General features: G+C 38.9%; 1 protein-coding gene across 1 annotated transcript in view; it reads left to right on the top strand.

The window, feature by feature from the left end:
* The window catches only part of DDX10 (DEAD-box helicase 10), a 186680-nt gene that overhangs the window by 123493 nt on the left and 46059 nt on the right, over positions 1 to 17128 (top strand). The window contains exon 16 of the mRNA XM_074860118.1: positions 31 to 87. Within this exon, the coding sequence (XP_074716219.1) occupies positions 31 to 87 (57 nt within the window). The remainder of the gene's footprint in view (positions 1 to 30; positions 88 to 17128) is intronic.

The raw sequence follows: 17128 nt of genomic DNA, 5'->3' as shown, positions 1-17128 counted from the left end.
CTTTAAAACTGTGCATCTTGTTTGTTTTAGGAGAAAAGGCTAAAAGAAAAAGCAGCAAGGAGAGAAGCCAGGAATAAGAATGCACAGGTAAGGATTTTTGTCGTTTTGATCAAGCTACTGATTGTGGGCTTGAAACTGTTTTTTAATTCTTTCATTCCTTTCTTTAATAAGCAACATTGTGATTTTCTTACTCCCTTACTCTGATGTGGTTTTAATGACTTGCTGTGGAAGGATACTGAGAAAGCATGAATATGTGTGTGTGTGTGTGTATAAATATATAAAAAGCATGGAAGCCTTTTGGAACAGCAGCCTCTTTATTCTGTGTATCAAGTGAGTTGCAATTTCATCTATGATGCTGATGCCTTTTTTTTTTTTTCTTCTCTGAGTACTTGGTCACATCTTTATTGTGCAGGTAGTAAGAAGGTATTTTTGTCAAATCTCATTTAAACCTGTTTCTGCTGAACCTTTTCTTTAAACAGCAAGTATTTACATTGAAGTTTATTCCTTCCCCTTGTTCGACCCACAAAGCCTTTGCTATCCTTTTCTTTATATGTACATTACTAATTTCCTAGAGGCTGTTCTAGTTTTTCATGTTGCTTGGTTTGTGATAAACTGAGATGTCATTCAGCTGCAGTGGTTTTCCAGAATATGGACAGAGTAATGTGTGTCATTTCTGAAGCTGCATCTCGTTATGCTACATGGTTTGTTCTTGGCAGTTAGCAAATATCTTACTCCCTTGAGAAAATCGATAATGTTCTTTGTCCGATTTTTGCAAGCTGGCCGTGTGCTGGGAGACTAAAGTATAGGAAGATGATTCATTCTGTAGTTCTGAAGTGGAAAGTAATTACAGTTTAAGATGAAAAGCCTAGTTATACTAACTATTAAGTATGATTCTGTCTTCAGAGATGGCAAGCTATGAGAGCTGTTGGCATCATGACTCCCCAATCAAGCAATAGAAATTTTCTGCATGTAATTGAATGTAGAGAGATGCATACTTTTTAGTGTATTGAGCAAGCATTTTAGGAAAATTATGGAATGAATGATTAACAAACATCTTATTACAGGGAGAAAACATTGATCAAATCAGGCTGTATCGCATTCGTAAATGCTGCTTGTAAATTTTGCGTCTTTTTAAGAAATAAAAAAAAAAACCCAATGTCATGTTATTCACCAACTGGAGAAATAAACCCATTCCTTTCAAAAGGATCTGCTTGCTGATGTACTTCTCCAATCCTTTTCTTTGCCAAGCAAATGAATCTCTTTGTCCTGTTGGAAAACAAATGAAGTTGATCTCCATTGAGGAATGATCTGTCCGTGTGTGGGGTGTGTGTCCATGGGTACAGTATGGGTTACACATGGAGCCTCACCCCCAGAACTGCCTAAGATAAAACCACAATTGATGCATCTCTGCCTCTCTTCAGTGCAATGCTGACACTTGGAAAGCTGACTTCCTAGTCCTGGTCTAGTGTAAGATTGGCATATGCTTTCTGTGAGAGTACCAACTGTGCAAGCCTGCTATTACTTAATTTTATTCCCGAAGCTCACTGGCTGCAAGAAGGTGCAAGCCTCAGGAGCTGACATATCTCCATGATGAAAACCGTTGGGCTTTTTCTCTTGTTTAGAGGCTATTTTTGCCAGAACTGTGTGCAGCTGAGTCCTGTCATTTTCAGTGGGGCTCATTTCAGGGAAAATGCTTTCGCTGGAAAGGCTGCCAGCTTGGAGCTGGGCCGTTCACGCCTGGAAGTAGAAGGGAGCAGTAGACAGTAGATAAAGGTGGCAGTTTCCGTATGCTGGGTGTCTGAGGAATTAATTAAGAACGCTCGCTGCTTCACAGAATCTTAGAGATGAAGCCACAGTAGCTGAAGCTCTCCATAGTCTGTGTGGGATATGACTCAAACAGCTCCTAGGAGACACCCAAGGGGAAAAAAAAAAAAGGAAATGGTAAAACACAAAACCTATTGAAACAGAAACTAGTTTAGAAAATATATGCTGCCTAAATCAGGAGTTCAAAAACATTTGCATTTTCACTAGTGCTTTCAGAATATGACTTGTGATCTGCTTACTCTGCCATACGCAACTCCTTTGGCAATTAATAATGTTTTCTTAAAAGAGAAAGCAATAAGGAGAACCGAAAAAGCAGAAAAGGTATTTTTAGCTATATCAGTGCAGTTTAGCAGCTGGAGAAAAGGGCTAAATCAACAGTTATGAACAGCCAGTCACTTCAAAGCAGCTGTGGTCATAATTTGTTGTTCTACATCTACCTGCTTTGTTCCCCTTGTTTTTTTTTTTTTTATTAACTGTGTGTGTCTCACATTATAAACTCCTTGGGTTACAGAGTACTACTTATTATCTTCCACTAGTACACAGCCCTCTGGGTCTGACATGACCAAACCGGCAATTTATTTTCCTATTCTAAAAATTAAATAATAATTCTTCAATTATGACTTTTGCATCTCTGCTTTAGTATAATTCTTGTTGTCCTGTTGTTGGTTGTGCCTTGTTGCTGACTGGACAGGGCCTGGCATGTTATTCTTAATGTATGCTGTTTTTTTCCAAAATGAAAAGGGAATTTACTTGGAACTAAAACTTTATGGTTTATAATTTATTTCACCCTTTAAACCATACACTTGTGGGATGTAATCTTAGTTTAATTTTAGGTTCTTGGGTTGTGATACTTTTAGAATTTGTCTGTCTTGTACATGTTCATCCCATTCCTGTACCAGGAATCTTGAAATTTTTCATTTACTCTACCTATAACTTTTAAACTCACGGCCTACCATTTTTAATAACAGCTTTCCTTTAGTTTTTTACCTCCATATTGTTTTGGGGAAGACGGAGAGTATCTCTATTTTAAGTTGGTTATTTTTTTTCCCCTTTAATTTCGAAGTTTTAATGCCTTGCATGAATTCAGTTTTGTGTCTATGCCAACAAAAAGGAAAGATCATGGGAAAGGTGGGCCTCCTGCTTTTTTTCAGGTGCAACAGGAGCAATTGCAGGGAAGGTTTTGCTCAGCCTTTGCTGCGGTGGGACGGGGCAGGCTCCTTGCAACTGGAATTGAACAACCAAATTGTGGCATGCTCTGCTGAGTGTGCTTGAGCAGGGGATTAGATGAGTAGGTAGCTGCAGTGTTATTGACTCCACCTTGGATAAATCCCCATGCAATAAATAAACTGTCTAAGAAGTGAGGGCTCTTAAAGGATGCTTTGGAGAAAGTATTTCTTGGAATTTATGACCATTAATTAAATTTGAGTGCAAAAGGCTGTGAAAACAGAGAAAAGACGTTTTCTGTTATATTCCTATTGAAAAAAACCTGGAAACTTAGTTTTGGGGGGATTCTTTTATCTTCAGATATTTAATTGTCTCCCAGTTTAGGAGAATTTGATGAAATATTTACAAATGGAGTGATTTAAGATGAAAAAAGCACATATTTTGTACTCACTCAGTACTGATAAAATTGCAGCCCTCAAGCTCTCAAACAAATTTTGATACTGTTTGCTTGAAGATGGTCTAGAGAAAATTGGCAGCTGTGTTGTCTTTTCACCAAGAAGTAAGGCATTGTGCAGAAGCAGTAGCAACATGGATGGCTGTTCTGAAGCAGTAGCTTGGTGTTACTTGGTGAAGCCAGCCCCTGGCCTCAAGCAGGACATCCCTACAGTGTGCAATGCTCCACTCTTGACTTTGTTCTTTAACTTTTAGCAGTCTATCACATACTGATTTCTCAGTATATGTAAAGGACTTTTATTTTAGGTTTCAACCAGCATTTAAAGGTCCTTGCTCTGCAAGCATCTGTTAGCTGCAATGAAGCTAAACAGAACTGTATTTCTTTTGTTTAGTGTTTTGCTATCCTGATGCCTTAGAGCAGTATTGATGTGTTAAGAATTATGAAGTGAGGAAGGCTTTGGTTTCTTTTAACAAAAATTATTTTTGTAGGAAAGGCATTTTCTAGGAGCAACTGAACAGGTCTGAGGATCAAGGTGGGGGAGCAGAGCAGAAGGTGCTGTTTCTTGCCCCAGCACTGATGTGCTCTGTGATCCTCAGCTTTCAGCTCCCAACCTCACGCAAGAAACGATAACTAGCCCCTAAAAGAAGGGATCAGTATCTGCTAGAAAGAGTTCAGACAGCATCTGTCACAGTGCCAGGAGGTAAAACTTGCTCAGTCACGACAGTTTGGTGCATCAGTTCAGCCATTGGCAATCCTATAGCAGTTACACCATGCTGGTGTCCAAAGCAAAACAGAAAAACCTGAAAAAGGGCTGACTAGTAGACAAGAGGCTGTTTAGCCAAGGTCCATAAGAGGAGTCCAGCCTGCTGAAAACCTAGGGAAATCCAACTTGAACACATACTCCTTAGTGAGAGGGTTTTTTTGTTTTAGAAAAGAATTAAGAGGACAAATCATAGTAATAAAGTTGAGGATGGGGATTGCTATCAGGCTGGAAAACTGACCTCTTCTGAGAGAGATTCAGGTGCTTGGTTGTCAGGGGCACTTTTTCATAGGGATGAATTCTTGCTGAAGAATTGTAGAGCATTGAAAGATCAACAGCACGATAAGCACGCTTTAGGTTTTCACATGTCCTCTCCTTCTCCCCTTCTCTCTCCCCAACATATTTTGCTATTCCCAGAGGAATTAGTACTTGTGTATGAGATTTTACGTATTTTACAAAATACATACTTGAGATATATATATATAAAATTCAAGAGTTTCAGAGTCACAATGAAGTTAGGAATCTTTTTACTCTGTTATGAAGGGATTTATGTTAGCACATCTACAAAATACATCTGGGTGAGCAGGGGGCACATACTTAAAGATATGACAGATTCAGACATTGATATTTGCCTGTATCGCGTCACTGCAAGGTATAATCCTCAATATAGCCATGTTCTGTTGAGATTTTAACCATAAAAAAACCACCATTTTCTTTTGATCTCCAGATTTGAGATACACTTTCTGAATGTAGCTCAATAAATCTTTGCATTGTGTGGCAAAATTCAAACAAGAAAAGGACAGAGGCAGATCTCTTGGGTAGCTATTACTAATAATGCCCTGGGAGAAATATAGTCTTTAAAATATGATGAAAATTCTGCATCCACTGTGTATCGTTCCTGTGGTTACTGGAACTGACTTCTGTTACCTGACAGCTCTGCTTCTGCCTTGAATTTCCTTTTTCTTCCGATCTAGCCCATGACCTGGTGTTTAGGCTGGAGGCTCTAAATTTAGTGTGGATGTGAGCAGTAATTTCAGGGTGGAAAGGGGTTTACAGGAATAAAGGAGGAATTTGGTTTGTGCCTCCTGTGAATACAGATTCCTAAATTCCTTTGATCAGTTTATCACTAAATGTTCTTGGGAAAGTCTCATGGGATGCCCAGTATACTGATGGTTAATGGTGAAGGTGCTTTGGTTCTGGGTCGCCTCTCGTGACTCTCTCATGGATGGTGTTGCGGAGTCATTGTGCTAGCTCCCTGTGATTTCTGGAGCTGGAGCAGGGTTTCAGGGCTAGATCCTTCTGTTGGACGGGAGGATGTAGAGATTGTGGAGTTTATTATTTTCATAGAAGACCTCAGGAGAGGGTTATATTGTCCTGATACAACCTCTTGTCACTGCTCTTTGACAGTTGCAAAAAAGAACTTAGTTGTTCTTCGTCAATAATTATTCTTGATCCTGCAAACCACAAAAAACAGCAAAAAATGAAGCAATGATGCTTTTGTTCACCTACAAAGTCTTTCAGTATCTCTTGTGTGGGGAGCTTACAACTGAAATTACTACATGAATTAGGTACCTTTTATTAAGTCAAACTTCATACTTAAAACAATTTAATTAACCTTAGTTTAGAGTAGCTCTGGTCTGTTAGCTCTTGTGTTCTGTATGCATACCCCAAAACTGTACGTAGCTTTATTTACTCATTACAAGTTTGTGTTTGTATTGTTTTGAATTTCCTTGAGAAGCTCTTTGGATAAAAAGAGTAATTCAGAATATCAACATTTTAGCCTACTAATTTAGTAATTTCAAGCAGGTTTCTTAAGGCAGAATCATGATTTCAAGTTCAAGTTGTTAAATGGAAAATAAATCACTGATTCTGAATTACTTGTATTCTGAAATATTTTTAAAATGAACATATTCTACAATATTTAAGTTAATATTTGAAAATGGGTATTACATGCCTGTATGGAAATGTTACCTGCATTTTTCTTTTTGAAAATAACATGTTGATAATTCCAGTTAATATAACACTTAAATTGCTTTAAGTAAAGCTGTAACAAGTCCTGCCTTTTCTGCAATTAAGAATGTATATGATTAAACCAATATTTCTCTGTCATAACCCTGAACAAGGAAGGGTTCTGATGGATTAATTTGCCAATTACGCATGCTTCTGTGAACCTTTTCATTGCAGCCACCAGCACAGGGAGGATTTTAAATATATTTATCAGATTGACCATTTAAGCTAAATGGCCATAGCAATTGAATTTTGTGAGTATAATATTCACAACTGTTATTTTTAATCATATGTGGTATGTGATGACAGTCTGCTGCTCCACACAGTAAGCTGATGATTTACCAGTCGCTGAGGTGATTTCTTCATAGTCCTGGCAGAAGCATAGATTAGGGGGGCAATGGACCTCGCACATGCTCCCTTATCCGCTGAAGGTCTGCTGGGATGAGGTGGATGCACAGTGGATCAACACAAATGCACCTTCATTACAGTGTCTGACATAACCTATACCCTATGCTTTGTTTTGTTTGTGTTTGCTTTCAGATTTATGGTAAAGAGAGGAAACTTCTTTTTTCTTTAAACTTTTGTAGTTTTTCTTATTTTGGGGAGTTACAGTTCTAGGGGAGCTTTTGATAGAAGATGTAATACGAATTTGTGAGAGAAGAGGAACAGGATTTCTGGTATGTTAGCAAGCACAAAGGTTATTGTCTTACTTGATTGCAAGTGATTTTTCTTAAATTTCTAGGGCAATATTGAAGAATTTTCTCCAGTAGCTAGGCTAAACTCCAGGAAGATTACACTGTTTAATTCATTATTCTTTAGGGAATTTTTTCTTTCTAGAATGTCCATGTAAGTGTGATAGCATTGGAACAGGAGCTTTGGAGCGATTTTAGGCTTCCACTGCTGAGCTTCAGCAGTGACTGCAAGTAACTGAGGGGCTCCTCGAGTTGCTGCTTGAGCTCTGTCTCCCCTTTGAACACGGGAGGTATATCTTATTCAGCTTAATTTTTCCTCTTTGCCTGTCTCCATGGATATTAGGAGCAGGAGTCCACCATCAGGTTCCTCCCTGCATATGGCAGTGTGGTGGAGTACAGGGAAAGCATTATGAGAGCTCTGCTAGTCTTGCATTGACGTCTTTCTGAGGCTAATGATTAAACCCCAGTAGCTAAGGTTATATATATTTTTCCATTTGATTACACACTTCATCAATTCAGCAACATATTTCAGTTCAATATATGTATCTAGAAAAACAGTAGTTATGCAAGAAACCAGACAAAAGCTCTTTGTGCATTGCAAAGTGCAAACATATATTGAAGGGCAGAGACCTTCCTTCCTGAGCTTCAGATTTCCATTTCAGCATTGATTGAATGTTTTCATGATAACTGTATAGCACCATGTTCTGTAAACTTAAATAGGGGAAGAAGAGAGCACTGGGACTTTGCTTTGTGGTGACGGTCCGTCAATAAGTAAACATTTCAGTTTTGGATATGCTCTCTTGTAAAGGTGGCAAGTGTACAATTTAAACATAGCTAGCCACTTCAGTGTGGTTTGGAATTTATATGTGAATTAGTAGCATCTTTTCTTCTTGGCTTCCAAAATTTCTCGTTCCATTTCCTCACTGATTTGATGCTCTCCTCAACAGTCCCAGTCTGAGCAGATCACAGATGGTCACGTTGCTCCTGCCTGACTCTGGCCAAGGAATAAGAGGCAGTGCTGGAGCAGCACATCACCAGTATGAAAAGAAGAAGGAAAAAAAAAAAAAGGAAAAAAAGAAAAGAAAGAAAAAGGAAAAAACCCACCTGTTCTAAAGTGTTATAAACTATCCTCTAGGCATTTTCATCTTGGTAAACAGACCACTATATGAAGTTAATTATGATGATACTTCATTGGTTATTCTGCTCTGTGCTACTAGTTAATAGTGTCTAATAGTCAACATTTGAAATAAGCACAAATTTTAAAGCTGTTATACCAAGCTCATTTGCTGTGTTCCATATGTGTTTTGAGCAGCAAATCAAGTTATTGTTTATTACTATGGCATTCTTGTTCTCTTTGCCTCACCACAGTCCTTTGGTGCCTTAACCAACACAGTACAGTAGAGTTGCCTGGAACTGAATTTTTGGAGATTTTAACCCTCTTTTCTGCCCCTACCCTCAATCTGAAGATATGGGAAACTCCAAAAAATACAGAAGTGATGATCTGAGGGTTGCAGCAGCTTTCACACAAATCTTTTGTTTAAGAAAGTGGAAATTCTTTCTGTATTGGTAGGTCTTTTTCTGTTCTGTTGTGAAAAGCATGTGTATTCACTTGCCTTAATTCTGTCTATATAAATATTATGCAGATGCTTGCGTTTCACAAGTAAGCTATATCAGACTGTTCAAACTTGCATCTTGATTTGTTCTGTTATTACTCTGAGCCACTTCCCAGCTTTCCTTATGTGCTTGAAACTTTGCTTAGATTATAGACTTCAGATCAGGGACTGCTTTGCTGCATATCTCAGATGTGAGCTTCTTAAGAATAAGTTAATTGGCTGATGAGCAAGGGTAATCTTTGAGATGTGTTTTGATGATGCTGACATCCTCATGCCGTAAGGAATCGTAGTTAGTTTTAAATTAAGCTGCTATTTTCTCAGCATCCCCCCTGTTTATATTCTTGGAATGTGTTGCTTGCAGTATTGTATGTAGTCTGCTATATCTACTCTCAGCAGTCGTAATTGCTACTAGTGATGAAAATTGATTTGTGCAATCAGAAAGCCATTATCTGCGTTCTGACTGATAATGCTGCAGTTGCCAACATTTTAAAATTCTTCTGACAGCTGTTTTTTCAGAATAATCCTGGTTCATGCAGTCACCAGGATTCCAGCTGCTTTATGCTAAGTCTTACATGAGCGTTAAAAGAAAAGGGAGAAACTCTTAATGACTGTCTCAATGTTTGTTTTTTGTTTTTTTGTTTTTTTTTTTCCAGAGAGTTTTAAAGATGTAGTGTTTTGTCAGTCGTCCTTTGCCAGATATACTAGATCAGGAGTAGTGCAGTATCCCATGTTTTACCACAGCATGCAGTGTTTGTAGTAGGTTTTCTGTTCTTTAACACTATCAGCTGCATTGATAAGCCAAGCAGTTTGTTATTAGGAAATGCCAAACTAGTAACTAACATATATGGTTATTTAACAGACTGCATGGGGAGTCTGGTAAGCCCTGTACTTCCCCCAAATGGAGCACCACTACTATTTGGAGACCATCAGGATCCATGTCTTACTGTGTTGGCTCCAGGTCTCCCTCAAGGTTTCTTTTCCTTAAAGCAAGGCACAATTTTTATTTTCTATTTTTCTTCCATTTAATGTTTCCTTTCCCTCTTGTTTTTTTTTTCCTCTGGTCTTCTATGAAATATTTTTAAGTTTCTTACCTCTTGCAGTTTCTTCATCCCCTTTTCTAAACTAAATTCAAGCTGCTACTGCTTCTATTTGGTTACTGTCTGCCTTGTGGAAACTAAGAAGACAGGCAATGGGGAACAGCAGGAAGAAAGGTAATAGCATCATCTGGGAGCAAAGTCATAGGAAATGTGCTTAGTAATTTTAGGGAAAAGTTTTGTGTCTTTTTTTTTGTTTTGTTTTCTTCCTTTCTGTACTGTCTCGTATTTTTCTGACATTCCTTCAAATAAATACGTACTAGTTATATTCTGCTGGGCTGGGCAGTTCCAGTACTGCTAGATAAACGTTGATTTTTTCCAGTCCCACCATTCCTTCATTGTAGGCAGAGCTGAAAGAGGTTCTAGTCTCTGTTACTCCTTGCACACATTGATTTTCTCACAAGAAACCTTTTAGTAAAAGAGCATCAGTAAGGGTTCAAAGGTAATTACTTGTAAGCTAAGGAAAGCCAGAATTAAAATTTGTCAGTGCTTGTTCCTTGCTGTATAAATGTAGTGATGCAGATCAGGAGAGGTGTCTGTTTCTCCTTGTCTGCTTGCCTGCACTTCCAGCTGAGCCAGATTCTGAACTTGGAGTTTCCTTAGTGTGTAGTAAGGAGTGGAGGAGACTGTACCTTTTCCAGCTATTCAGTGTTTTCATTTGCGTCTAGTGGAAGTGCCATCCACTAGATAAATGGATTAAAAATCCTTTGACAAACAAGTACATATAAACTGTGAGCTGGACTGTTGCTAACGTCCTTATTTCTAGCATTTACTGATTTTTTTGATTCCCCCCCCCCCCCCCCCCCCGAAACTTTTGCGTCTTTTGACTGTATTTCTCAGAATATTCAGGAATCATTCTTTGCTAACATTTATTTTGTGAAGAGTAGTTGGATCCAGGAAACCCCAGTTCTTTTCTGGACTAGAAATTGTGATATGTCAGTTGTGTTTTAAACTGTGCTAGAAATAGCATGGACTCACATGATGCCTGGTGTGTTTGGGTTTTGGGTTATGGTTTGGTTTTTTGGTTTTTTTTTTCCATTTTGTTTTAAGTTTTCTCTGGGAGGTGTAAATCCAGGGAAACCTCCGTGTGGTTGTGAAACTTTGAGCTGTTTTGGTCACCCTCTGCTTAGAAAGGATGTAGTAGAAATAGGTCCAGAAAGCCTGAGGAAAAACTCAATAAAGCCTGATGTTAATAGAGAAAGAAGGCAAGTGAGGAGAGGTACCAAGAACATTTCCGAATTGATTGAAGTAAGAAAGTATGGCTCTTTATGAAATCAAGCTTTTGATGCACAGCATGACACAGTATGGATTAGGCCCAATGAAAGAATTGAGCTGTTTCATGTCCTCCACCACCCCCCACCCCATGTAGATGACATTAAAGACTGGCAGAATATGTGCCTGAAGCTGAACACAGAGAATATGGAGCAGTAGGGTGCTGTTCTCAAAGTTTATGCTTAAATGTAAGAGCTTCTAATTGAAGGCCATGAAGGGGTGGTTTGCAAATGCTTTGTTTGCCAAACATTTAAGATTGGGCTTCTTAACTTGGTTCTTTAATGTCCTTAGTATCACGTCTATCCTTGTTATCACTGGAAAGTGCAGTTTGCTGTATTTGTAACAGCTGAGAACTGGGATGTGTATGAGTTAATGTGCAGCTGGGGTGACTGCACACACCAAACTCTACACACAGGTCTCGCAAAAACACATTGTGTCATTCCTGCTGTTGTGGTTTGAGCCCAGAGGGCAACTGAGCACCAGGTAGTCATTCACTTACTCCTTCCCCCTCAGGAATGGGAAGGAGAAAATAAAACAAAAAGCTCAGGAATTGAGGTAAGGACAGGGAAGGGTAGCTCACCTGTTATGGTCAGGGGCAAAAGCCAGGCTTGGTCATGGGCAAAAGACAGGCTCGTTAGGGGAAGAAAAAGAACATCATTTTAATTCAAAACACTAACAACACTACTTAACAGACGGAATGGGACAGTGAGAAGTGTAACCATATCTTACCTTCTTCCCCGGCTTAGTTTTGTTCCTGGTATCGTTACGGCAGGGGATGGGGGGTGCAGTCAGTTCGCTGCTTCTTCCTGCAAGGGAAGGGGGGAAGCACTCTTCTGCTTTCTTCCCCCTGCTTCACGTGGTTTCCCTCTCACAGGAGACAGTCCTCCGTGAACCTTCTCTGACGTGAGTCCTCTCCATGGGATGCATTCTTCTTGAGATGCTCCAGTGTGGGTCACCCCCGCGTGTTGCAGTCCTCCCAGCGCCAAACTACAACAGGGGAGGCTGCTTCTTCCCGTAGAGACCCAGCTGCCTTCTGGCACAGCTGCCTGCTCTGTTGTGGGTCCTCCACAGGCTGCAGATAAATCTCTGCTCCTCCGTGACCTCCATGAGTGGTGGTGGTGGCCCTGCCGTCTCACCATGGGATACAGGGGGGCTCTCTGCTGCAGCACGCCTCCCCCCTTCCTCCTCCTTTCTTCCACTGACCTTGGTGTTCACATAGGTGTCCTTCTCATAATGCCTTCTCACAAATCCCCACCCTCTCTCAGGTTCCCTTTTCTAAATACATTATCGCAGAGGTGCGGCCATCGTCCCTAATTGGCTCGGCCTTGGCCAGAGGCGGGTCTGCCTTGGAACCAGGGGAGCTTTTGAGAAGCTTTTCACAGGGGGCCGCCGCTGTAGCCCCCTCCCAAAACCCCGCCACACGAACCCTGCCACACAAACCCAGCACACCTACCCATCCCTTTTCATGGTGCCTGCAATTCCCTGAATCTGGAAATCAGTTTGCTTTGTGGTAACTTCTTAAATGCCCAGATGTTACTGGTGATTTCTGTTTCATATGTAATCACAGCCTGCCTTGCCATTTGCACAATATTTGCCTGTAGTCTCATTTTCTCTTCTGCGTTTGTGCAGATTCTTCCATTTTTTGTTTGAGACTTGATTTTTCCCTTGTCTTCGAACTTCCATTTAGTGTGGAAGAGAGAAATCAGTGTCTTCCCACATGAAATTTTCTGAATTACTACTGCAGATTTGAACTGTATCTATAATTATCTGAGAGATCTTTTTTTCTCACATTGCTTTACATTTAGAACAACAGCTGGGAAGGGGACCTTATAGTTACAGGGTTTTGTACTTGTTCTGGGTTTCTCTTGTGCAGAACTTTCCAAGCATTGCCCGAGTGATGGTAGGTTTCAAATACAGTCAACTGACCCTTTAGGTTAATGAGAGGTCACCAAGTGCCCTTTTCTTTGTGACATGGGAGAAAAACTGTCCCAATTTGCTACTTGATTTTTCTATGTATAGTTATATGGATAGCAACATAGCAGTTTTATGAAATACTCCATTAATGTATGATCTTTAGGTTACTGTTTATGTGGTACAGTATATTATATCAAAAATAAGTTTTTACAGTTCATAAGGATGAATTAATTTTAAAAAATTGGTCAGCAGCATGTAATAGGATTAGACTTGGTTTATACGAGTATATCGCTCTCCTCTGTTTGTTCTTGTTGGACAATCTGCCAAAGCTTTGAAATTTTCAGCAAGAGAAGTTACGGGTGGACAAGGGAAGGTGACTGATTAATTGCAGTCACAGTCAACTTACGTTTACATGATTTACATGAGTGGCTATTTGAGCTGAAAGCTCATGAAGATCATTAGGCTTCATTTTAAACGGCAATCCCAAACAGCATTTTCTTTGATAATAAATGTGCTGTTAAAAATGTCAAAAGTTATTAGCGTTTTTTATTTCCCATCACCTAATATTCTAGCAGATCACATTATCTACAAAAGTAGTGCTTACGGTAATTATCACTGTTCAAGGTATTTATAAACTTAAGAGATACATAGAGTTTATGAAGTTCATCCTTCCCAGACACCTGTGCAGCAAAAACTTATGAATAATACAAAAGGTAACCCACTTCTTTGGTTAATATCCTATTATACTGATTTAATTTTTAAAATCATTCATGTGCTATTGTTCTCATATTTAGTTTCAAAGAACTCTAAAGTTCATTGGTATTATTTTTCTGATACCTGCTTAAGACTTGCCACCATTTCTGTAATGCTAGAAAGTTGAACTGGAATGAAGTCTAATTTATCTCGATGAGAAGTGCAAATGGAATAATTATTCCTGAGCTGGTTTGGCCAGTGAGGTATTAGGTGTAGCACTACATGGTCTGAGCACACAGTAAGAGTGCTGGGAAGTGTTTTTTTTCTCAAGGCAGAGGCTGTAGGTGAATGTGTCTTTCCTAGAGTGTAATCTGTCAGATTTTGGTCAGAAGACACTTTATAGTCCTAGAGCTTAGTTTTTAGTCTCCTGTGCAACAGCAAGGAAAACTGAATAGGTGGATTGAATGATTATATTGAGTAACACTAATCTGTAGATGCTGGTTAGTCTTAGCTGTACCTTATTTTGAGAGCTATTGCCTGATTCTGTACAGCACTAGAAAACTGTGCTCAGGGCTTGGAATAGCTATTCTTGTGTTCTGTTACAGCTACAATGAAAACTGTGTATAAAAGCAAAGATGATCCAAGAATTAATGTTTGCTCAGTACTTTCAAAGAAGAGGTACTGCCGTAGGTGCTTAGCACTAAGTGACTGATTTAGCTTTACTCTCAATTATGCTTTTCTGAGTAAAGATTATGTCTTTTTAGGTGTAAACACATAAGTTTTGGGTTATTTCCAAATTAATTCTGTCCCCTTTGAGGTATAAACATTTTATTAAATAACTTTGCTTTGGAGTTTCAGTTAGGCCGTCAATCATGTATTCATCATATCTATTTTGGACAAATATGCAATACTCTGTTCCTAGCTCAAGTCTGCTTTTCCTTTTTAGTATGGTAAAATATGAGCGTGTTAACTATCCATTTGCAGTATCTGAAAATGTTTCCCATCATGCTGTCTTAAAAGGTTATTTTGTATAGTTTTGCTTTAAGGAACACTTCTATTTATGTATTAGGTTTTCAGTAACATTAAATACTTTTATTGTTACTTCTGATGACATAACTGAAGAGTTGCCAAATGTAAACTTTGTGTAATGGTTCTAGCCATATCTTGGACCCAAAAATATTATTAGGAGCTTGCTAGTCACAATTATGTAGATACTTCATTTCAGTACCTGTTTGCAGCATTCCTTCCTGAACAGCACAGCTTTGTACAGTGGCAAAATTACTGTGTTATTATCATTATACCCAGAAGTAAAAAGCAGCATAAAGAAGGATGCTGTGGCATTGAAGAGGAGAAGCAAGTGTTGGAAACTGGCTTCACTGAATTAGGAAAAAGAAAAAACAGCCTTGTTGAACATTTTGGCACTTGTGCATCCTCCCTTAACTTCCATCACGACCTCATTAAAATCAAAATCTTTTGGGTATGATGTGAAGGGCTTTATAAGAGCACCTTGCTGCCGTGATAACAAGCATCATAAAAGGCAGCCAAAATTAAAGTTGCATGTATAAGTAAAATAATATGCTATAGGCATATTGCAAGGCACCAACATGGAAAAAAGTCATTTTTTTATTCTCTCTCACTCTCCCTGTAAGGCATTACCTGTCTTGTAGACCTTGGAGAGACTCTAAATGTTATGCCTATTTCAGCAGAACTATCCAGAAAGGAATTAGGAAAGCACAACAGTAAAAGTATGAGCAAGTTTAACTGAAATTCAGAGGCTTCACATGGTGGAGGAACTAAGACTTTACAGTTTGAAACTAGTTCTCTTGATTGTGAGTAGATCAAGTTGAGATGTGTGTTAGAGTTGACCTGGTACACTTTTTGGTGACTTCTGTGGAGCATCACTATTCATTTCTGCCTTTTGAGAGTGATACACAAGAGCAGAAGAAAAAACCCGTTTCAAACAAGAGAAGGAGCAGATGGGAAAGTTGATTTTCCTCAGTAGCTGGAGCAGGAAGAAAAGGAATGCCCATCCTCCCTCTTCATTGCTAATTTTTAAATGTCCTTGTGCAGATTTCTGAGATAGGAAGGCTACTGCAGGAAGGGAATACTGTGAAAGGACATACATTTTGAGACTTGATCTGGAGCAATGAAACTCTGCTCTCAGGAACTTTTGGACTGATGGTACCTCAATAACATATGTCAGTAGATTGTGCCATTTGATGTATGCTTTGTTTCTTCTTTCTGTGTTTGAAATTTTCTTTTAGCCCTACAAGAAACATACTGTTTCATTTCTGTTTCTCCCTTCTTGGTCTCTGCACGGAGTCACTGTGTTTCATGGAATCCTCCTTTTCTTTCACTGGTTGATTATTCAAATATGAATGATTCTCTGATAATTTGACAGAAAGTGGCTGAAAGTGATGATTTTTATATCTTCTGACTTCTCAGTTTTAAAATAAAAAATTATTTGATATTATTTGAAATGTTGCTTCTGTGTCTTAACTGTGAAGGAAAGGGAGCTACTCCTTAACCAGGTTGTGATCTGAATTTATACCACACCTTAGAGCCATGGTTCTGGAAGTTAAGCAGATACAGCCTTTTCTTAAAGAATGTCAGTTCAATGTTCAGTTGTGGTCAGCAAATGAATGATGAGAAGAAAATACAGAACAAAACAGAACATGTCTGCAACACTGCATTTCTGTGCAGCCCCTCTCTGGATATACAGTGAGTGGGACAGATGCAGAACATGATGCGCAAATGTATTGAATGATTTCCATGAAAGATTCTGTATTTGTCTTGGCATCCAGACAGTTATACCCACAGGAACACATGCACTACTGCAGCCTGTTGGAAGAACTGACAACTGATTTGAAATGAGGAAGATTAAAAATGGAAACAAAAAAAATATAAATATGTAAATAGATACAGATATTTTTTACAAACAGTATAGTAATGTTTTAGATCATATTGTGACTGGATAATGAGAAATCTAAAATTTGAGTTGTGTTTAAAAATAGAACAGACAAATCAGTGCTCCATAGCTGCCCAAATGCAGCCTCTGCTTCAGGAAACCCTGATCTGCTACTCCCTGAAGCTGGAAAGGCGTAATGGTGAAGCATCCTTCTGGATGATCCTCTCTTGCAAAATTTGTCTTCAAACATTTGGTGTGGTTGCTATCACAGGCCCAGTGGCTTGGCTTAGGATGACTGTTTTCATGCATTCATTTTGTGCAAGTAAACCCTCACACTGCCTTTCCTTTCACACTCCTGTATCACTGATACGCAGAAGTCCTTTTTTGTAGGTTGACTGTGTCAATCAGTTTGAGCTTCAGCTGAACAAAAATCCCACAGCTAGGCTGCATTTGCTGTCACTGCGCACGATTTGCTTAAATAGTTGCATAGAGTTTATGCTTTGTTGATTGTATCTTTTACTACTTTTTCCCTCTCCTTTTCCTCCAAGGATGTTACTTTTATTTACTAGGCTTCTGAAATGATCTGTTGTCCTGTTTCATTTTCTTTTGCAAATTCCTGAATTCTTTGGTGGTTTTTCCTGTCGTGTTCACAAACTGTTATTTCCTCTGATAAATAAGAGAGAGAGAACATTATCAAGGTTTCTGCTCTTTAACTTTCTTGATTATGAGCTAA

The sequence above is a fragment of the Strix uralensis genome, chromosome 2 (assembly GCF_047716275.1).
Source record: "Strix uralensis isolate ZFMK-TIS-50842 chromosome 2, bStrUra1, whole genome shotgun sequence".
NCBI classification, from domain to species: Eukaryota; Metazoa; Chordata; class Aves; order Strigiformes; family Strigidae; genus Strix; species Strix uralensis.
The sequence above is the reverse complement of the archived record's forward strand: the minus strand, read 5'-3'. Positions and strand labels throughout refer to the sequence as shown.